This window comes from Nasonia vitripennis, chromosome 4 (assembly GCF_009193385.2).
Source record: "Nasonia vitripennis strain AsymCx chromosome 4, Nvit_psr_1.1, whole genome shotgun sequence".
Lineage (NCBI taxonomy): Eukaryota > Metazoa > Arthropoda > Insecta > Hymenoptera > Pteromalidae > Nasonia > Nasonia vitripennis.
Genome location: NC_045760.1, coordinates 4755241 through 4777932, shown reverse-complemented (window position 1 = coordinate 4777932; position 22692 = coordinate 4755241). Strand labels below are relative to the sequence as shown.

Sequence of the window (22692 nt, the reverse complement as noted above, 5' to 3'; positions counted from 1 at the left end):
TACGCGCGAAATTCAAAAAGAAAACGACCTCGTGTGAGAATCACTCGGCGTCGAGGAAAAGAGAAAAGAACGTGCCTGCCGACGTTTTCCCAGGCACTTTTCGCGGAAGGAAAAAGCCTCGAGCCACGCTGTAAAACACGAAAGGGCGGCGGCCGGCTCAATCATTTTTCCGGAGTCACGCACACGCTTCTATATACTCGCTAATTTCGGGGAAAGATTTTCTCCTGATGCATCGCGCACGCGATTGAAACGTGACGACGACGACGACGTCGCGTTTGCCTTCTTGTCTGTTTTGCATTTCAGAAGCTAACGCTAGCGCTTCTTCTTCTTGCTCGCGTTTCGCACACGGTCTAACAATAGCCGCGGCTGTGTGCAGCAAGACTCCTCGAGTATTGCAGTACGTGCGGCGTTTGGGAATTCGTTCGAATCGACAGTGTTGTCGATGTGAAAGACTCTCGCTGTGTGTGTGTGTGTGTGTACACAAGTGGTAACTGGACTTGTGTACATTATTTTTTAACTAATACGAAACGTATATTATCATGGAAAACGAGCTGGCTCGATTCTATTTACAAAAAAGCAAAGCCTGACGCTATCCGCTGCGCATTAGCATCGGAATCGATCCGAAATGCAAATGGCCTCGATAGGGATTCTCTAGAAATGATTAGGCTGTAGATTTTTTTCGAAGCGTCCTAATAGCGCTCGTCCGGAGAAACCCTTGCCTTCCTCCCAACCGTCGTTATACCGAGGAAAGAGACGTCGCAAAGACAACGACTGTGTTCCCACACCCGTATACACGGACACAGACACACGTGTAGAAATTCCACGGACGAACGCGTCCAGCGATACAACGCAACGCGACTATCGAAATATCCGGGCGGCAGAGAGTGAGTGGGGCGGCACTCGGTCTTCTAATGCAAGTCGCGCGCGCGCGCTCGCGTGCAGTCGTCCGGGGAAAAACGGCTTTTCCGGCCGCGCATGAATCAAACTAACGGGCCGGCGAGCGTTAATTCACTTTTTCCGCTCCTTTCTACGCCAGTAGCGCTCTGCTGATCTATGCGATAGTTTTGCATATATACTCTCTTCTTCCCTCCGCTTTTTTTCGCTCTAGCTCTCGGTGTCATTGTCCTCTCTCGCGCGTCCGGCGGTCTCTCTCTCTCTCTCTCTCCGCGCATTATACCATTTCAAAGGATGACCCGCTCGAAATATACCCATAATTCCGCATTTTCAAACAAAGAAGATTTTCCTCCGGAGGAAAAAACTGAAATCCCATTCATGCGTAGCGGCCTGCAAATGAGCTGCTCTGCGTGGGCGCGATTCGCACCTGTCGCGATATACTATGCATAATACCGAGACACGCGATCTCTTGGACCTAATGGCCTGGCACGGATACTCATTGGTGTCGCTCTCGGGATTAAGATTTCCTCAGGTGATACAGGAGCGCGCGGAATTCATTAACACCAAGGCTCTCTCGCTCTAAGGCGCTGCTTATCTTTCCGGAGCAGAGGCTTAGATACTGTACTATAGGGACGATCTGCATTAGCAGGCTCTTACGTTTGTTTATTTATTCATTCGTGCGGGGATTGCGAGATTTTTTGCTCCGGAAAGGTTGCGAAAGTGCCCGCTGCTTATGCGCGGAATTACGAGTCGGGGCGTCGGATCGAGTCAAGCGTTTTGTGATTCGTTGTTGGAGACGAGTTTCTCAATTAACGAAAAACTAGTATTCTCTATTTTTAAAGCCTCCAAATGTATTTTTATTCTCAATTATCCGACTCTCTCTCTCTCTCTCTCTCTCTCTCTCTGCTCTCGGTGACAGTAATGAGAGAGGGAAGAAGGCCGAGGAGAGAGCAACGCTTGAATGGATCTTTGTGCGTGCGCGCAATGCTCTGCAAGAGAGAGAGAGAGAACAACGTCGTTAAAACGCGACGTCTCTTTTTTTAGACGTCAGCCTCTCTCATGCGCGCGTCAGATCTTTTGCGAATATTTTGACCCGCTCGCGGTATAATCCGATTAAAATTTTCGTCTCACTCTCGAAATAACGTTTTTGTCTCTCGCGCGCCGTAAATAAGTTTTTAATTGATGAGGCCGCTCGATTTATATCTTGCTTTTTGAAGATTATATATACTTTGTTGTCGCCCGTCAGAGACGCGTATTTTTGAGATCAATATTTTTAGATTCCCAAAGCGGAAGCTGCCGGAGCGTTTTATAGCTCGATAATATTTGCTCGATCGATCGCTTTCCGAGAAACGACAATAATTTTCTTTCGCTTAACTTTTTGTTTTGTACATCGAAGAAACCGCTCGCGTGCGCTGGCAAAGCGTCGATTAAGAAATTAATTTTAAAAATAACTCGCGGCGGTCAAGTCGGCAGAGAATAGACTCGATTCCCTGAATGATGTCACTGCACTGTATACTACGAAGCGTTAACAGCGAGGTTCGTTTGTTTTGGAAAAAGTGCCGGTACAATTGTACGCTTTATGGGTGAATGAAAGGGATCTCTCGTGAGTCATGTACATGGTAGACGCGGTTGACATGTGCCATAGCAGCTTTTTAATTCAGGCCTCCGTTAAACGCTTCATTCAACGGCATGCGTGCAGCTCGTTCTTTGGAGCATTATGGTAAAACCAGCGGCGGCCGTACAGGCTTATCGGGCTTGTTTACGAGCTATTATCGCTAGATTTTTTACCCGCACTCTCTCACCCGTGACAATTAGCGAAAGTTGTTGGTAGACACGCGCTGTATCAATTAACCCTTCCTTTTTCTTTCTTTTTCAGGTAAGCTGCAGCCGATTTCGTCACGCATGCACAAGGTATATAACGCAAGTTCATGCACACTCCCCTCACGGGCGCGGCTAATTTCGTCGTAAAGGGCTTGTACCGTAAAGACAAGAACCGAAAATCCTGAAATAAAGCGTACAGTTAGAACGAGCTGACGTGCGCTCGCTGTAGAGTATGAGAGAGAAGGAGAGCGAAACAAGCGTCAAACGTCGGATATATCAGCGTGCATTCATCGCTCGAGGAGAAAAACGCTTCCGTGTTTTCTTCAATCCCCTTTCAAAGCTACTAATTAATACTCGCGCGCGCGCGCGAGCGAGAGAGAGAGAGAGAGAGAGAGAGAGAGACAGAGCGACACAGGTTCCACGTATATACGCCGCGTTCGATCGTCGCCGTGTGCGCGCGGACCGCGAAATTAAGCGACTTAATGCTTCGCCGGAGGCTAATTAATCACTCGCACGCGCGTATGCAGTTCGCGAACGCGTTTGTGCTATGTATGCGAGAGCTGCTGTTCTGCTCTATAATATATGCGAGTTATGGGATGTGATATTAGAGAATACGGCCTGTGATGATGCTGCTAATTAATCCCCAAAGCTCTTATACGAAGACGCTGCAGTTCGTCGATGATTCGATGCCTCTGCAGTTTTTAATTTTTTTAGAATTCACGGTCGATGCTATTTTCAGTGTAGCCGATTACGACGCGCAAGCCAAAAAAATAATCGCTCGCTAATACCGAGCGAGTTCAACGAACTGCCGTTTCACACTGCTCACAAAAAAATGACCGACATTCACTGAATTTTTTTTATTGACCAAGTCGCACGATAACAATGGTACACAATATAGCACGCGCGCTGTATGGAAAATTCATTCACTTTTTCCCTCGAAAAAAGATAAATCCTCTTGGCCACGCCGCAAACACTTTCGAAATAATTATCGTCGCTCTCCAACATTCGAGAAAAAAAAAGCTGCAGCAACGCGAGGCATTCAATAGCATCGCAGGAATTTATTTTTCGATTTCGCCGGCGCGTATCGAAAACCCATCGCAGATGGAATATCGGAAAATAATACGCGGCGATTCGAGTAATTCCGGTGATATTCGCGGCATTTTCACTTATTCGGATTACTCGAATTCACGAATTATTTCCCGATAAACATCTATCACTCGGCTTAGAACAATATCCGGTAAAACACTCTTACACTCTGCAAGCCGACACTGGCGGAATCCGTCTTTGTCGTCATCTTTCTCCATATCACGCCTGGCACATCGAGGGAAAAAAAACAACAACAACAACGACAACTCCGTACAGTAGCTATCAGTATACGCGCGCTGTCATGTAAAGCAGAGGGACCGTCGAGCGCGACCTGCCAGCCGGATGACCATCGCGCAACTGAGACTTCTCGCGCTCTCGCTCTCTTTTCACGCCGGCGACGACTTCAGCCGGCGCTGCGAGCGAGCGAGCGAGAGAGACGGAGATATGTAGAGCGGTAGGTTTACTTTACAACGCGCGCTGCAGCGCACGGTGTCTGTGCGAGCACGTGGACCGGCATCGGGCGGAGTGGGAGTTGCGGTTGCCGTTCGCGGAAGCATTGGAGGAAAAATCGATCGGGATTATAACAGTTCGTCCTATTGGAGATGAGACTCTGCGTGTGTGTGTGTGTGTTTTGGTCGGGTTCCTCGAGCGCGTTGTTTTGGCGGACGCGCCTCTGCTGAGTTGTTTGTTTTTGCCGATGTGCTTAGTATTAGTATTAGCGAGAAAATCGAAGGCAGCGGGGAAAGTACGCGTTTGACTAACTGTGTGCTTTTTGAATCACACACTATGTGGAGCAGTTTTTTCGAGCTCGTTTGCATATTATCGTACGAGCAGGCCCCGCGGATGAGTAATTGGGTAAAGTAAAACACTCGTATATCTCAGCTCCGTCGTGTGTTATTGGCGTTATTAAAGTTTGAAGAATAAGTTTGACGCGCGTGTGTTATAGCTTGGAAATTTGTAAACCGATACGTGCCGTGGAAAGTGTGATACAATTATTGCCAAACTTTGTTTACGGGTCCGTCCAACTTGTCCTATAACCGTCGCTCTTTCGTCAGAGCGATGAGTGTCGGTTTCTTTTTTTCATCGATCGTTGAATAACATTAACGCGATTACGGTCGGACGGGTTTGTAGAGCGTGACAAATAGGGATTATTTTCATTACTTTTTTACACATATACGCACGCATATGAACAAAGTATAAGCGAGTTTCGGTATCGCGTATTCGAATCTTTGCGCGATATGCAATACTTTGGTCTTAATGCTTGATGGATCGCCGGCCGGCTGATTTACGAGATCGATAAAGATCGTCCGCACACAGAGGATGAATCACGCATTCCAAAAATGAGTTTCCCGTCGTAAAACAAAATTTCACCAGTCATAAACTCATCGGCGCCCATTGATCCCTTCCGCTCATTCCCGTACTGGTCTCCAGAGAGCCAAACGGGGTAGTTTGGAGAAAATCCATCTTTCTTTCTCTCTCTCTCTCTCTCTCTCTCTCTCTCTCTCTCTCTCTCTCTCTCTCTCTCTCTCTCTCTCTCTCTCTCTCTCTCTCTCTCTCTGTCGATGTCGGAAAAAATTCCCTCGAAAATTGATTGCAGAAAACTCGCTTCTCACACAGAGACAGGAATGCGCTTCGGGATTTTCACAGGCCGCACACACACTGTCCCCCTCTCGTGAAAAGCGGGCCTAGGACTCTCTAATTAGTTCGTTACGTCTAATTGGTAAAAGCGAGCTGATTCCGCTGCCGACTAGAGTATAATATGCAGGCGGTGGAACGGGATTAGAGGAAGGACTGCAGCGCAACGTCAGCACGAGATTAGGATCGCTTTTTTTTTAACGTTTTTGCGTTAATTAAGTTATTAGTGGTGATGGATCGCTCTTGTTCTTCCTATACAGCCGATGCCGGGATTTTAATATAAGGATATGCGCGCGTTTATTTATCCGGCGGCCAATTTATTCCCCGTAAATCACGACACTCCAGCGCGTATAAAGAATCTCTTCGGTTTTTCGGGGCGGATTTTTTATACCTGGCGAAAAATTACGTAAGCCACAGGTGATGCCCGCGGGATTAGCATACGAGCGCGCGACGTCGTTAAGCCCCGTCGCTGCAAAAACGACGCCGAAAAGAGGCTTCGTTAAAGCCCCGGCGCGGTATCGATCATCGAGAGCGAGAGAGAAAAAGAACGACGGGGCGGGAGAATTCGGCGAGAAAAATACACCGGCCATTAGGAGTCGGCCGTTCGTTAAAGCGCGTAAAAATCAAAGCGAGCGAGAGAGAACGCCCTCGAGCGCTGCACAGGTAGTATTGAGAGAAAGCGAGTTCGTGCCGGGAATCTAATCGGTCGGAAAAAGCCTCCGGAATGGTATAGGCCCTTGAAAATCTGAGATGAAAAACCGAGATAAACTCGTTCGACTGCCACCTGCACACGGTGAGAATATGTACGACGTGTCTCTACCCCTCCCACTATATATTTATCTCTTCTCGCGACTGCGCCTCTCTCTCCCTTTTTTCTCTCCTTCTGTCTCCTAATTTGTCTCGCTGGCGTGTTTCTTTTATGTCTCATTTTCTCTCCTAATTTTTCTGTCTTCCTCTGTTTTCTCGTGTTTCCTGTAGCGCGCAGCCTCTCGTCGATTCTTGTGCACCCGATACTCCAAATACCGAGCGCTCGACAGAAATGAAATCGTCGTAATCAACTACGGCTCGAGAATAAATTCGAAATTCCTTGGGGGAAAAGAATCGTGTACAAATTGAACACGACGCCGTTGCTCTCCGCGCCCCAACTGCAATAGCTCGCAGCCTGACACGCGAGCGAATAAACAAAGCATCCCATCTCTCCTCCTTGTCCCGTCTTATCTGCCGCTTATCTACTAGAACGGCCTCTAATTCGACTACCTGTCGCCGCTAATGCTCCTCCTCGTGAAGAAGAGAAGACACGACGAGAACGACGAGGAGGAATCTCTCGAGCACGGCTCTCGAGTGGCAGACCGGCGGAGAGAATATTTTTTGTGCGCGCAGGCGAGAGAGTACACACGCAGATGAGGAAAACGCATTCGAAACTCGAGCCCCCGCGGAGGAGGCCCCGCTTAGAAAGCCGCCCTCTATTTTTCCCCCGGAGTGTTTATCGCGAGCGAATATTCGCCAGCGTATACGAGAGAACGGAGAATGCGAGAGTTCGAAGAGCGGCTGCAGGAGAGATTTATGCCCGCTGCTTATTTATCGAGTGTTTTCTCTACGCTATACCTATATATGTGGGAGAGTTTCCCGCTATGGGAAAAGGTCGAGTCGGAAGAGAGTGTCGCCCCGCGTGAATGGAAGAGCCAACCGCTGAGAGTGGGTTGGTCCCCGAGAGCCGCTGCAGCCGGACAATGCCTGGATAACGAGGAAGAGCTCTCGGGAGTAAAATTGGAACTTTATGAAGTCATCCCGCTCTCCCCTTCTGGGAATTCCGTGCTCGACGGCTTTATAAAATTTTCGCGTTCTAATCGGAATTTCAAATACCAACGTAAATAAATTCGATATGTGTATGTGAGAGCCGATTTATTATCCTGATTCCCGATGAGGCACAAACGCACACGCACACACACGCGCACACACACGCGCTTTTCCACGTGCTGACAGTGCGCAAACAAGACGCTCCCATTCACGTATCATCTCGTCCGAATTTAGACCCGCAGCCGGTGTGTGTCGAGGCCAAGTGCAGCGAGCGAGCGAAAAAAAGCGGAGCTGGATGACGAAAAAAGGAGAAAAGCACTGTGTATTCCAAAGACAATATTTGGGGTAATAACATCACTTGACGCTCTCTCCTCGAAAGAGGGACCCCTCTCGACTCTCTCGTTTAGATGTACACTTTTCCCGTTGCGCGACTATGTGTACAGCTCCGATTTACTTCCCCGAGTATAAGCGTATGTGGAGGGTCCCGCGCAAGCGTTTGATTCCTCCTGTGTTTGGACTCTCATTCTCGAGGAGGGCTTTGACAATTTTTCTTTTTTCGTCGCTGTTTGCTTTTCTTTCGAGAACGCGCGCCAGAGCGATAATTATGATTTCGTCGCTCGGAGAATGAAGAGCAACCGCGGAGGGAAAGTACGGTAAGCGTGTGCGAGTGAAATCCTTCGTTTTTAACGACGATAATAAAAGCTTGGCGTCGAAGATGTATGAGCCAGTAAAGCAGTAGCTGATGTGGACTAGATTTTCGGTAGATCGAGGTTAGAAGAATAGAAGCGTTGTGTGTATACTCGCGCTCAAGGTTCGAAAGTGAATATGCGCGCAAGCGAGCCAGGCTGATGATGTTTGAAAAGGCGCATATACTCAGCGCTGTTATAACAGCCTTCTTCTTCGTTTGAGTTTTCGTAATATGCTTTCTGCGCAGCTCGACGCATGTGTTTGGATTTTCGTTTCATCAACGAAATATATCAGCCGCGCTCTGCCTTTGAACCGCGCAAACAACGAATATTAAATTCGGATTCGTTATTCCCGCGAGAGGTCATGACTCGAGGAAATGAAGATTTCACTTTTATTCACCATTATATTATAATACGCGCTTGCGCAATAGCTCCGCTCTAAACGCCATGGTAATCCAGCGCAGCCATTGCATTTCTCTCGCATGTGATACAGCTCGAAACAATGGCAGATACACGCGCGCGAGTTATAGCGATCAGCGTATAATTATCGCAGCCTCCGAGCCTTAGTCAGTCAGCGCGTCCTCTCCGGGTGATATAGCAGGCCGGACAATCCCTCGGTTTCGCGCGCAAATGACGTGACACCGCAGAGAGAGAGAGAGAGAGAGCACTGACACTATGGCTATAACACTCGACTGTCCGTCTCTCGTATTATACTCGAACGCCTGCGCGAGCAGAGTCATCCGCAGTTGCTGCCTAATGCACCGATGTACTATATACGAGAGCCGATCTGCTGGGATTCGAGAGGACTGCTGTAATAATTGGATGTTGTATTAGTGATGGATTAGTTTTTCGAATAAATTAAAAGTTAAACAGGCCAACAGCCCCCGTACGTTAGAAGTCCCGTGTCAGTTCTCGGCAAATTCATAAACGTTGATAAACAGCGCGAAATGGCAGCATTCCAGTTAAAACAATTCCCGGTGCGCGCAACTTTCTCATGACCCAGACACCTCGTATTAACAAAGTCAACAAACAGCCACTCGCTTCGAGAGAAGTACAGCTCCTCGCGTCTCATATTTTTGGACTCTATCCGGAACTCGTTGCGTCAAAAACTCACCGCTTCGTGGAACACAGAGCTCGCGCATTAGAAAGGGCCCTCTTTTTACCGACGACGACTCGTTTACGAAATCCTCGCTCGTGCCAGCGGATTTGGATCTTTAATCATCTTAGACGCGGAAAACGTCGGCTGGGCATTTTATACGCTAGGGTTATGCGGGTCTCTCGTAAATCAGCCGGAGAGAGGACATGCCGTGCATTTTTTGCGATTAAGACGCGTATGACCTACCGCGCCGCTTTAATGCCCGTCGAACTGTTTGCCGGATCGTTTTATGCGTGTACGCGTTATATACCCGGAATTTAATTTCCAAGCGCTTTAGTACTGGTATCAATCTTCCGATATGGCGACGCGTTCGTTTGGGGGGCCTTGACTGGACTGAATGGAGACGTGATCGTATCTTGTATACGATTCTCAAAAACTCGACTTTTATCGATTTATACTGCCCAAACCACGGCGTTTAGGAAGCCATTATCGATTTTTACTACTGTGTTTAGAAAAATTCGTTAACAAAATCGCCCAGGAAGATCTTCCGAGTTCGGAGAAAAAAGCACAGTTAAATCACCGAAGGGTATCGCGTCCATCGTTCCAAATCCGCGTTTTACTACGCGTCGTTAAAGAACGCGTCTCGCAGGTGAGCTCGTCTCCATTAAAATTCCAAAAATCAATCATATCTACGGCTCTTCGACGTGGTCACGTGTATGGTATATAACACATCTCCAGTCCCGGCACTCAGCTGACAATAGCGTCAACAACACGAGTGACTCACGTCGCGCTGTAGCAGCAGCTCACCTATCACTTTCCGTTCGACGCATTAAACTCGTATTATGTAGCTACTACCGCGAGCCGAGCCTTCGGGACGGATTAAAGGCCATTTCGGCGGCGCGACACATACATTATACACGCGTATACTTACACAGCGCTGCACATATTTTTCTCTCTCTCTCTCGGGGCTTTTAAGATCGACTCGGTCCCTCATCGTCGCTTTCGCCACGGGGGCTTCTTCACTTTTTTATTGCTTCATATGCGCGGTATACGCTCTCGTGAGAGCCGCGCAGTCAAATGACGCGGGTCGTTGATCTCTTCACACACGAGAATAATGCGAGGGAACGACGCAAAATCGAGCCGTCCACTTGAGAAAAAGCGCGTCGATCTCAATTTGGCTGCGGGCGGGATTCGTCAACAGCCGAGCTCTCGGAGCGATAATTGCATTGGGGATGTGTGATGAGCATCTCATCGCGCTCTAGTTATGAACCGTTTTCTCTGCGATGTGTAACAGAGAGGGAGAGACGTAGAAATCGAGGGAGCTATTTACGTAATATGCCCGTAGCGCGCGCACTGTTATTCTCCGGAATCTAATTCGACCGATTGAAGTGGGTCGAATCTATAAAACGGCAGAACTTTTTTAATTTCGATCGTCGACTGGCTTTATACGCCGCTGGGGGAATCGTATAATATATATGGGCGTGCGTACGCGTATATAAAATCGCAGTAAAGACGTTATACGGTCGACCGGCGGGGTCCGCACGCGTGTGATATTCCTTGCCGAGTTATAGTCGCCGCGCGTAAAGCAAAACAGTTCTGGACTGGCCTCTTTCCCTTAGTTTGTGGCCGATGGAGGTAGGTGGCGCACGAGCACTTTTCGCACTCCCTCAACCGGATACGCGCACCGAGTCTAGATATAGCCGTGTGCCAAAACAGCCTCGTTGGGCCGCTCGTTCTGTAACTGCATTGTTGCCACTGCATAGTTAAATTGATAGCAAGGTTGATGATAAAAATCCATATCTTTGAAGTATTTTGTATGTTGCGCTAATTCTCGTAAACGATTCCGTTCGCGCTCGAGCAGACAAGCCTACGAGTGTCGGGGCAGAATTTACACGACAAATCATCGTAAACGTCGTTGTTTCGCAATTGCAATCGCCTCGACTCGACCAACCCCGCGCTCTAACAACGTAAGACACAAATCTCAGTCAATGCACAGCAGTGTAACGACTTCGAGCGACAATATACCATCAGAAGCCAGAGTGTGCGGAGTAAAAACTCGCCGGCTGAAATAAATCAACAGTGGTCAATAAAACCTTTCCCTTCAAGCGCACCGTTAAAAGCTCCGCGCGCGCGCGCATCCACAGCCACAGCGGAGCAGCTTTTTCATATAAATCACACGACGGCGGCGTTTCGTAAAAGCTTCTAAAAATCTTTGATTCTCTCGCTCGAGCTCTTTCGAATTACGCAAACTGCATCGAGAGCGAGAATAGAAAATAACTCGCGCGAGATTTATGCGCCTGCGAGTGCAGAACGCGCGATATATCACTCGCTCGCGAAGAAGAGATTAGAAAATCGTAATCGGATTGCGTGGGAGGAGCTCCCGACAGTGTGGCGCTAAGGCGACACTACTGCAGCGTATAGCGGAGCACACGTGGGATTGGAAATTTCGCCTGATCCAGGTTAAAGCGAGGGAGAGAGAGACTTTTCCGCAACTTCGTAATGGCTATGGAGCTCTCCCGGGAGGACAAGTTTTTCGCGGCGATTAGGGAGCCCGACGATTGATAAAGTTCGACTGGCTCATCCTTTCGTACTTTTCTCTTTATACCATATACATTGCTGCACCGTAAAACGTTTTTTATTTCGTCATTCTCGCGTCCGAATGGAATTTCGCTTTACAGCCCATGCTTACAAAGTAGGAAAATCGTCGAGGTGAATATACACTTTGGCAAACAGTTTATCATATCGTATATGCAACACACACACACACGAGTGAGCCGTTTGCTCGAGCAATAATATTCGCCGATATAACGCGTACTCGCAGCTCGCGTGTATAATTACGCATGTTTATCGCTGAAAATAATATGTACACGGCTCTCGACACACACAGCGATTATAAATGTACACAACACCGCCAGTTCGATTTTGCAGAATCGAACGCGCGATAATAATTTAACGCGCCGCTTATGCGCGTTCGAAGAAAATTATTAACCGCCTACTTCATTAGAGTCTCTCTTTCTCTCGCGCGCGGCTGATAAAAGCCATTTGCCGAACCGCCGATTAATTTGTTGTGAATATAGTCATTGAAAGCGGCTATCGGCCTCTTTCGAAATGACGTAAAAAAAAAAAACTCGCGTTCGAGTCAATAGAAACGTCTTGAACGAATTAAAGCAAAATAAAGTAGCAGATTCTTATCGCCCCAAAGAAGATTGATCGCAGACGACTTCTGTAACACGAGAAAGAGCGTCGAAAAGACGAAAGCTATGCAGTGTCGTCGCGTGCGCGAGCGCCCGCGAACTTGAGAATAACCAGACTGCGTGACTGCGTTGCAGCGAGCGAGCAGTAGGTAGGGGCTTTTTGTCGGTGCACTCTCGAGCGAGACGTCGACGTATTTTCGACGCGGCGGCGACGGCACCTGCAAGCTAAAAGTCAACACGCCTCGCTGTGACGTCTCGTTTCGAAGAGTTCGACGCAAAGGAGTGAATTTTTAATGCTCTTTTCCGTGAGCGCACTTTTTTACATCGCGCGCAGCGTTGACAGGCTGAAAAAACATGTTTCGCTGCAGAAAACGCGAAAATAAACATACTCCGGTTGCATCAGGGTTCCTGGAAAGCTCCGATGTACTGACAATTGCAAAAACACGAAATCCCGCAGCGGTGAAGCATTAAACAGAGCCCGTAACGCTACACTTCGCAAAACAGACAGATAAACTGCGGCGGGACACCCTATACCCGTGTGTCCGCTGAAAACGCTCATCGCGAATTTTTCCGAGAGTAAAAAATTTACCCACGTGTGTCTGCGCGGAGAGTAAGGCGCGGCGCCTGTGTATCATATACGAAGTCAAGGATGCGTTTACGCGCGTTGCACAAGGCGATAATGATAATGGTAACGAGCGAGAGGGAACGGCGCTATGGAGAGACTATGTGTGCGGGGTGAGATTGATGGATGCTAACGAATTTATCGGGCGTTATTGAATCATTATTACGAGCTATGAATTATTGATTTCTCGCGCGGCGGCTGCGAATATTATTATGTAGAGATAGAGAGAGAGAGAGAGAGAGAGAGAGAGAGAGAGAGAGAGAGAGAGAGAGAGAGAGAGAGAGAGAGGCCTAACGCCGAGTCGTGAAATTTATTATCTCGCCGGCGGCGTCGATCGATTTTTCGCCTTTCGTAATCGAATCGTTAATTCGACGTTATCTCGCCGCGGCCATCTGCTGCCGTTTCATATGCTTTACGTCGCTGCTGCTGGAAATCAAGAGCGAGGTGTGTTATTGAGTAAAAAAGAATCCGCATCAGCGTATATAATATAAAACTCGCTTTTCCATACCTATACTCGACGATAAGCGTTTATGCCATGTGCGTGAAAAAGTGTGTCAGTGTGCATAAAGCATTGAACCGACATCTCTGCATCAGCAGCAGCGTATCCGAATCTCTCTCGCTCCCGAATTCACCATATCTCTACGCGCTGCACTGGCATATTATAATAACGCTCCGCGCGCGCGTTCGGTGTAAAAATCCTCTCCGCGGCTGTAGTCGTGAGTTTATTTTACATACATCTCGTCGTGAGGGAGAGCGAGAATCTCAATTCAGCGACGTTTCCAAGTGCCACTCATTGTCCGTTCAATTTCAAGCGCGTCACCTGCTCCTGACGTATATCCGCTGCCGCGGGAGAGAGCGAGATTACAGGCATCACGCGTGCGCGGAAAAATCTCTCTCTCTCTCTCTCTCTCTCTCTCTCTCTCTCCCGCGATATAATAATATATAAGAGTTTCCGTTATTATCCGAGCTTTTGTGAAAGCGAAAATCGTAACGGTTTTTTCTCACAGGAAACACAACGAACGACTATTCGCGGCTATGTACACACATCAGTGCGGATAGGAGAAAAAAAGGGCGCGCGAAACTTTTTCAATCAGTCCGCCGCCAGAGCAAATAGAATCGTTAGGCAAGCAGATATAGGCCAAGCTCGAATATGCACGCGGCTAAAATCCCGTAATAACAATGGATCGTCCCTCGAAAGTCATGTGTGACATCGCCTGATTTGTCCCACTCGCGCGAGCTGCGTCCGTATATGCAGATTTATGCGTATCTGTGCGTGTGTGTGTGTATGCTGCAGCGGGTCCAGTTGTTGTCGCGGAGATTATTTCGTGCCTGTATTTGCGTGCGCGAGATTTGCATGTTACGCGCGTGTCCAACAGTTATATATTCTAGGCGGGCGCGTGTCCAAACTCTCTCCCTGTGTGCAGCGAATTTCCGGAAATCGGATCGAGGTCGAACAAAAAAAAAAGAAATTGTTTTTCCCGCGCTTTGATAAAGTCCACCCCACGAAGTTTATACAGGGACTCGTGTTTTCGTTCAGCTTTTTACGACGATTTATACTCGGGTATGATATTTTTACGAGCGAAATCCAAAAAATCTCATCAGCCAGAATAGAAGCTATGGCTTTTCGTCAACAGAGAGTATCGATCCCCGGAATCTTCGGAGCTATGTAGCCGCATCCGCGAATTCCTGCACCACGAGGCTTTGTCTCCGGGGCCGCACAGTAGAGTTTCTCCGGCTCTATCGAGGAGCGCATACTTGGCGCGCGGGAAAACGTCGAAGGGTAATTAAATGCGAGCGTACGTTGGCGTCGGGATAAATGGAGTTATTGTGTCGGTAAGGAGAGAGACAGAGAGCTTGATATTATAATTTGTTCGATCATTGTTCGGAATAGCTTATCTCGAAGCACACGGCTTGCGAGTCTCTGGTATTTTTATGGATTTGCGCACGCTGGGCAGATGCAGGGATTGTCCCGATGTCGAGATCGACGGAGATAGCCGATCAGTCGTATTGTCGCGATGCCAATGCGCCGAGTACAATCGATAATGCGTCGTTTGAATTTTTGTCGCATATTCGTGTGAAATAATTTTATGCTGCGGAAATATAAATAATTATTTTGTATCATACTTCGGCGAGCGTTCGCCGAAAATTATGCTCGCGCTAATTTTAATCGCTGCAGGCGTATAAAATGCAGAGACGCGGCAGCCGATCGTAAACATCTTCCCGATAAATACGCGCGGCAATAAAACACTCGTATAATGTATTATAACCGTAAAAATGAAAGCGCGTACCTATATAAAAATGACCCCCATATCCGCGCGCGCGAGTGTTCTAAATTCTCGCTAATATAACATATAAAACACGTCGCGGCACTTAAACCCAATTAATCAAGCGTGTGTAACGCGTCTCGCCGAGGAAGGAAGAGCCTTTCGATGTCGCGCGAGTGTTATCGCCTCTAAAAGCTCGCGATCGGATTTTCACTCGAGGAATGCGCACATCCAGTGATATTATTTCTAGTCAATAAAAAAAAAATGAAAGCCGTCGATTCAAAATTTACAGATTCCCTCACGTACTACACTCGAGCCCTCTCATGACTAATAACACATCGCTAACCGATTCCAATTAGCTCGCTTACGGGGGCAGGTATATCGCGTACACACGCACACAATGCACGACGCGTAGAGCCGCGACCTCGACTTTGAAATCCGACGACGGACAATGCGCGCGACGCCCGACAAAAGCCCATCGGCGAGAGAGAGAGAGAGAGAGAAGACACCTACACGTAGGTACGCGTGCACACACAAGGGCGTCGTATGTAAAGCGGGGAAGCGCGAGGTGAATATCAAGCGGCCGCGGGACCCATAAATTCACTCTCTCTCTCTCTCTCTCTCTCCCGCCTTACTTTGCATTCGAAGTCATTTGCGCCGGAAGTAGTATAGCTACCGGTGCCGGCTGTTTTTTTTTCCAATTTCCTCTCGCTGCAGGCACGAGAATTCTTTAGCTGATTGGCTGGTATTATGGGTATGATATTGGATTATTCGACTTATTGTGTTCCGATAACGCGCGGCAAGTAAACCTTTTATTGAGAGGAGAGCTCTGAATCTCGTATGACTTAGCTTACCGAGGAAAATCCGTGAGTGAATGTCGAAATGAATATGAATATCCCTCGCGTTTTAATCCCGCGGATATACGAACTGGCATAAATAATTTCCCTCGCGGAAAAGGGTCGCACGCTCGGGACCTCGTAACTTTGAATTTTTCCAAAATTCAACCCTATATATACATTAGCATTTTAATAAAGCCTCGCTGCGCTGCCGAAATTCCCGAAAAAAGCACTCCCCTTAAATAAACGTAACGCTCGCTCTGGCGAAAATAAAATTAATTTTCCCTCCGTCCAATCTCCATGGCAGAGCCCGGAGGGCAAAAAAAGAAAGCCGAATAACCTGCAGCGCCCTCCGAAAACGCTCTCTCGGTTTTATATTCGCGCTGCGTCTCGACTGTAAAGAGCAGCGGTGCGTTGCTTACTCTCGACGTACGTAATTTCGTACCGGTGTATATAGGTATAAACGCAGGCTTTGCGCAGCTTCCGAGTTCTCTCTCTCTCTCTCTCTCTCTCTCCTCTCTTATGCAGCTAGAGGAAAGAAGAGCAGCTCGTATAATCGACACTCGTGGAATGCTCCGCTTGTACGAACGCCTATTTCTCACGCCCTTGGCCATTATCGTCTCAAGCCTCGGCTGAGTTATTGTATGCGAGCTGTGTATGGGTGTGGTTAGATTTTTTTTCGTTCCTCAAATTTTCGCAGATTTGAAGCCGTTTCGCACACGACGTCAGGTCGAATATGCACCGGAGGTATGACGCACTTCGCAATGAATGAATGAGTGTGCGACTCATAAGTGGAAATTCCAGGGGAGTTAGTTGACTCGCGTCGAAGTTTAAGAAGCTGCATCAGCCTGTCCGGAGAAAGGAGAAAGCACGCAAACACGTGTTACGGCTTAGGGCCTCGTATTACAGCATCGCCTGCAGAGCCGCACCGACTTTACGAGGGCGACAAGTGGGAGAGAGAACGAGCGGAAGGAGAAAGGTCACTTTTGGATAAAATATGTAAGCGTTCGCGCGTTAGTTCGACGCTTTGAGGAACAGCCGGTGACCATTAGTTCTTTCCTTCCTCTTCTTTTTTTTTTCCGAGGAACATAAAAGATTTACGCGTGCCGGATGAAAGTCAAAGCATACGACGACGGGCTGCAGAGGCCTTGTTATTCCAGGGGTGAAAATTTTCGGGAGAAGGTGGGCTTATAGATAAGTTGCGGGAAATCGGCTGTTTACGATGAGAAATTTTTCACGCTCGAACTAATTAGTTTTTCGCTCTCGATTGAAAAAGTTACTCTCGCGATGTGGAGTTACAGCGATAGCATCACATCGATACGACATAGAACTCTCTTCTCCTTACAGCTCATAAGGATCTCCTCTCACGCCGCACGACTTTTCCTCTTAAATTATGCGCGCCCTTATCTTCGCCACAGCGCGCGCGCGCGCGCGATAAATCCGACACTTTTTCCCGTGAATTTATCGTCCCCGCGCGACTAGCCCCTTATACTCATCCTGACTTTGTACGAGAACAAGTAGATATTATTATATGCGTGTCCGTGAGAGGATCCGAGAAGCTGATGCTAATATTTCGTAAAAAAAAAAAAATATTCACGCTCCGTTTATCCGTGTACACACAGCTACGAGGAGAGAGAGTGAGAGTGAGAGAGAAGCGCAATATCTGCTCGTTAAAAGCGGCAAAAATGGCCTTTATCGCTTTGCAACACGTTCGCGTCTGCATAAAACGAGGACAGATCCAGAGGCTGTTTACAATTTTCCTATATCGCTTTCTCTCCAGTTTCTTCCGTCCTCCCGTCAAGTTTTTTTTCCGAGCGTCTCTCCTCGGAAGAACGACGGACAGAAAAATTATCGTGCATGTTCCAGTCTACTGAATGCACCAGCCTCTCGTCTTGTGTTTTTATCAGTTTTCATCGGCGATTCAACGTAAACATAGTCGAGCTGCGTAATCGTGTCCAGCGTTTTATCTATGCGTTTGGGCGGCACATTTCGCTATAAATAAAGATACTCAAGCCGGGACGTTTTCAGCGCGCGTTTCAATTTAGAGGCTAGTAACTCAGATAACGAGACGCTTAATAAATAAGCTCGCTTCAAGGTCAAGGGGGATTAGAGTCTCGAAATTTTCGAGACTTTCAATAAGCCGTTATACGGAAAATCGAAGATATCGCCTTATTTTTTTTCCCAACCTAACGCTGCGGTGGTCTCGCACGAGACGTTTAAGCGAACTATTTCGGCGATTAGCCCGTGGCGGTAATATTTCCTCTCGCGTCGTATGTGTATAGCCATAGCCGAGCGATAATTACAAACGAAGTCCAACACACACACGCACACACACACACACACACCTTCTCTGAAGAAGGGTCTGACAATTCTAATAGCCGTTATTTGGCGCGGCTTCGCCGCTGGTGGTCTATACTCTCGTGCATACAACGCGAGCAAAAAGCCGAGACGAAACTATGATTTCGTTTTTCGGTACACCGCACACACACGCACACACACATACTCGAACAAATTGACCTATCTCTCGGCTCGCCTCTCTTCGGTTTTCGTTTTTTCCGCGCCGCGCCGTGTGTGTAGCACCGGCGATTATCGAATTAAGTGGATGTATTTATGAGGCTGGAGCTGCTTCTCTGTGAATAACAGCTTCGTATAGCGAGGCTTGCTATTTTTTTATCTCGTGTATAGCGGCGTATGCTCGTGATTTTTTGTTGTTATTGAGAACCGAGTGCGGAGGATTATATTATTACTCGGCGCATTAGGTTAAATTCTACTTCATGTAATTATTCGCCTCATCGCAGCAGAGTTTGCAGCATTGAATTATTATACCACTGTCTCGCGTATACACAGCGTGGAATTAATTAAAACGTTCGCCTCGAGTGAAAAGCTTCTCTGAAAGCCCAACTAATACGTGCTCGAGTGTATGCGCTGCGTAATAATTAAAACGAAAAAAATCTCTTTCGTACTTTAGAAGTTCGTAATATTGGCTAAATTTTCTTCGCATGTATACGAGTGAAAAAAAAAACGAATTTGTTCGGCATTGTGCACACGCGCCCGGTATAATTGTATCATCACCGCATAGCACCACACCCCGAGCTTTCTCTCCCTCCGTTACTTCAGCCCGGCTAAGCTTTTTCGAGTGGTCGTTCACGAGCGCAAACTCGCTGTACATAATATGCGCCGAGCTAAATGCTCAGCGTGTATGATCAAACACTCTCGAGGAAATCCTTTGAAACGCCGCTTCTGAAAGGACTCTGTGTCGGGAGAGCGTTCCGAACTTGATTTTTTTACGCGAAGGTCCTTTCAAAGCCTTTTCGGCAGTTCGCATTTTTCAAAATCGCACCTCGCCGACAAACGGAGCCGATCTCGGGATATCTCGACGGATCACGTCTCGTGATAAATCGCCCGCTAGCATCGTCGGAAGTGGGAGAATTTTTCAATTCTCCGGAGTGAAATTTTCAATCCATATAACGTCTCTCTCTTATTCGCTTCTTTATCGCGCAGCTTCGCGAATTTGATAGTTCAGATGCGTGGGTGATTTACAATCCTGTAGTGTATACACATCGAGGCTGGCAATAACGTTGCATGTTAGCCTCTACGAGCGCCGCAGCGATTAGCAATAAAAAGTAGTCGTCGGAATATACCGGGTCTATAATAATACCGAGCGCGAGGACGATTTTTTTACATGAAAACCTCCTGCATCGAGGTCTTTGATGACCAGCTCGGTTAACAAAGTCCCATAAAAGTGCGCGGCTCGCTTGAATCATTCAATTTATCTTTATAGTGCGGACGATAAAACGCTCGGCTACTCGCTGAAATATGAAAATCGAGAGAGAGAGAGAGAGAGAGAGAGAGAGAGAGAGAGAGAGAGAGAGAGAAGACGGCTTTACGGCCCTCGACGTATCCGCGAGCTTTTTTTCTATAGTGACCGCCTGTACGTGTACAACACAGTCGCATATGGCAATGATAATAAAAGAAAAGTCCAAACATCGCCGCGTGGTTTTTCATTACTTGCAATAAAGCAGTCGGTCGGGCTTTATACGCCGCTCGTATAAATCAATTTTGTTTCCTCTAGCCTGACCGATTTCCAGTCGTCCGTCAGAGGCTCGATTATCTTATGCAAGCAGCGTTTAGACAGCCGCTGGGATTACTCGAAGGTTAACTGGATCAGTTCTGAATCAATAGAGCCGCGATCGCAAAGTTCCCAAAGCAAACTATTCCAATAAATGCAAAAGCTCTCTCCGTTCGTCGAGAGAGAAAAAGAGCGAAGAAAAGCAACAATAAACGCACGAGAAGTCTCGGGGTCTGTAATTCAGCCGAGTTGAAGAGTATAAGAAGAAGAAGAACTCGTCCTCGGGATTAAAAGCAAACGTAGAGTCTTCGCAAACGATCAGCCACGACTGGGCCAGTACAAAGAAAGCTCGCGATCCCCTCTGACACGAATCCCCACCTGCAGCGCAGTACAAACAGCGGCGAAACTTTAATATAAAGTTTCGCTTTAACAAAGAGACGCGACTAGTCCTGCGCTCGCGTCCTCTTCCTATACGACTGTATACTCGCTCGAGTAAATACAGCCTCGCAGAAGGAGAGAGATATACGAGTGCGGCTGGTATTATGGCGGATCGATCGGTAATTTCTATACGGGAGAGCGATTTCGTCGCAGTATAGTGTGTGTACGCGTCTTCATTAAGTGCGCGCCGTTAAAAGCGCCGTCGTATACGAGAGTAGAGGCTATTCGGCTCGCTCTCCGCGGCGCGCATGTGGGAAATTGCTCCGCGTGTTTTCTTTGTTTTTACTTTTCGGAAAAGCGGATGGGAATTTCGTAATTTTAATTCACGATCTTCGACGGTCCGGAGTTATTGGCCCGCGAGATGCATAATTACGTGTAAACCGCTTATATGCAATACGTAACAAACGAGGGCCGAATTAGCCCGTCGATCACACGTGCATCTCGCAGAGAGTATAGTAGTATATGTGGTAGCCGCATCAGCTCTCTCTCTCTCTCTCTCTCTCTCTCTCTCTCTCTCTCTCTCTCTCTCCGAACAATGTTGGCCGCGCTCTCTCGCGCGCGCAAATCCCGGGCCGAGCTTACGTCGTTAGCTCTGTGTGTACGTATGCGCATGAGAGCTATAAGCATGATCACCCATACATATACACACTCACATAGTCGCGCATCAGAGAGGCTGTGCAGCGCATAGTTGATTCTCTCTCTCCCTGCGCGCGGCGACTCGCGGCCGCCTCGTTACTTCGCAATGAACGCCAACTCTCTTGGCACATCGGCTCTGATCGATTAAAACTTTCCGAGCGCCAGTTTCTGCGTCCATACGTGTGTGTACTAAGTACTCCGCAGCTGCGCCTCTGTGTGTGCGAAGCCAATTGAAATTGTGCACAGTATACGCGGATGCATTATTGACCAATTTCTCGTTGTCGTAAAGTTCGCAGCGGATATATGCGGCGGTCCCTTTGTTATTCGGATAAAAGGATCAGGGATTGCTGCATAGTTGGTTACATTTCACGAAAATCACGACCAGATATATACACACACACATATACATATATATATATATGCCGGGATATCCGTGGTATCATCGAAGTGCTCGACGGCGCGGAACTTGCGCGCGGCGAAGGCAGCTCATTCGTTATCGTCGAACCGGTGCAGCGCCGGCTTCGGCCTCTCCGGCTACCGCAATGTGTAAATCAACGCGGAAACTTCAAGCCGCGGACGGAACCACCACTGCGCTGCAGTTTCAACTTTTAACGCGACAGCGATTTTATACACACACACACACACACGCGCGCGTTAAAGGTTCCTCCTCGAAGAGTATAATATAGAAGACGCTTAATTACAGGCGCGCAGCTTCAATTTCCGCTAGGCAGCCGTTCGAAAAACCGCAAACTACGCGGCGCGTCTCCCGATATACGTCAACGTCGAACGTCTCGCTGTCGTCGTCGTCGTCGTCGTCGCGTAGTGCGCTCCGCGGGCGATTTCAATTTAGAAACGTAACGATCTCTCGCTCGCTCGCGTTCAAATTGAATTTCTCCCCAGCGACGACGACGACGACGACGACGGACATCGGAAGTGCCGCGAAATTGCAGCGGCTTCAATTTGCGGCGCCTACGCTACTATGCAGCCTAGCTCCGCGCGCGGTTAATGAGCGAAAGAGGGCCGCGATTATTTTGAGCGTTCGGAATATCGGCTGCGTTTAATCGCGCGGCTTACGTCTGCTATAGGAGAAAGAAAGGGATATATAGATGGATGGAGTGCGCAGGAGAGGAGCATACACTGACCCAGTTGCGAATCATCTTGGCGCCTGGGCCAAATCGCAAATTGCTCTTTGCCGGGAGATGCCAAAGAGTAATCTTGAAAAATGGAAAATCGCCGCCGGGAGAATTAATCGAATTTGCTTTCGGGCCGAAATATGGGGGCGATTGAATTTTCGGGGCGTAATCTTGAACTTATATAGCTATAGGCGTTACGTTTCACGCGAGTATTCAGCGCGAAGTCGTATATAAGCCAGTGATGTTCTCGCGGTGGGATGTATAGAAAGCGCTACGCCGCTGCCGGTAATATGCATAAACGGATTGTCCCACAAACTTGTAAGGGTTAAGTTTAGCTCTCGGCGACGGCTAGGCCGCGTACGTGTATATAGCCGCACACCTGCCTGCGCAAGTCTTCGCGTCTTGAAGAACTTCTCTCTTCGAAAATGTTCCCTTTAGCTTCGAAACAATAGCCGATATACTTCGAGAAGCAGATCAGCAGGCCA

General features: G+C 48.0%; 2 protein-coding genes across 3 annotated transcripts in view; one reads left to right on the top strand and one right to left on the bottom strand.

The window, feature by feature from the left end:
* The window catches only part of LOC107980451 (very-long-chain enoyl-CoA reductase), a 69493-nt gene that overhangs the window by 22557 nt on the left and 24244 nt on the right, over nucleotides 1–22692 (top strand). The window lies entirely within an intron of this gene.
* The window catches only part of LOC100680215 (facilitated trehalose transporter Tret1-2 homolog), a 51925-nt gene that overhangs the window by 17447 nt on the left and 11786 nt on the right, over nucleotides 1–22692 (bottom strand). Inside the window, exon 1 of one of the 2 annotated variants that reach the window (XM_003427550.5) lies at nucleotides 3968–4155. The exons of the other annotated variant lie outside the window; for it this stretch is intronic. Coding sequence (XP_003427598.1) covers nucleotides 3968–4009 — 42 coding nt within the window. The 5' untranslated portion in view covers nucleotides 4010–4155. Of the gene's footprint in view, nucleotides 1–3967; nucleotides 4156–22692 lie in introns of those variants that run through there. 2 annotated transcript variants of the gene reach the window in all.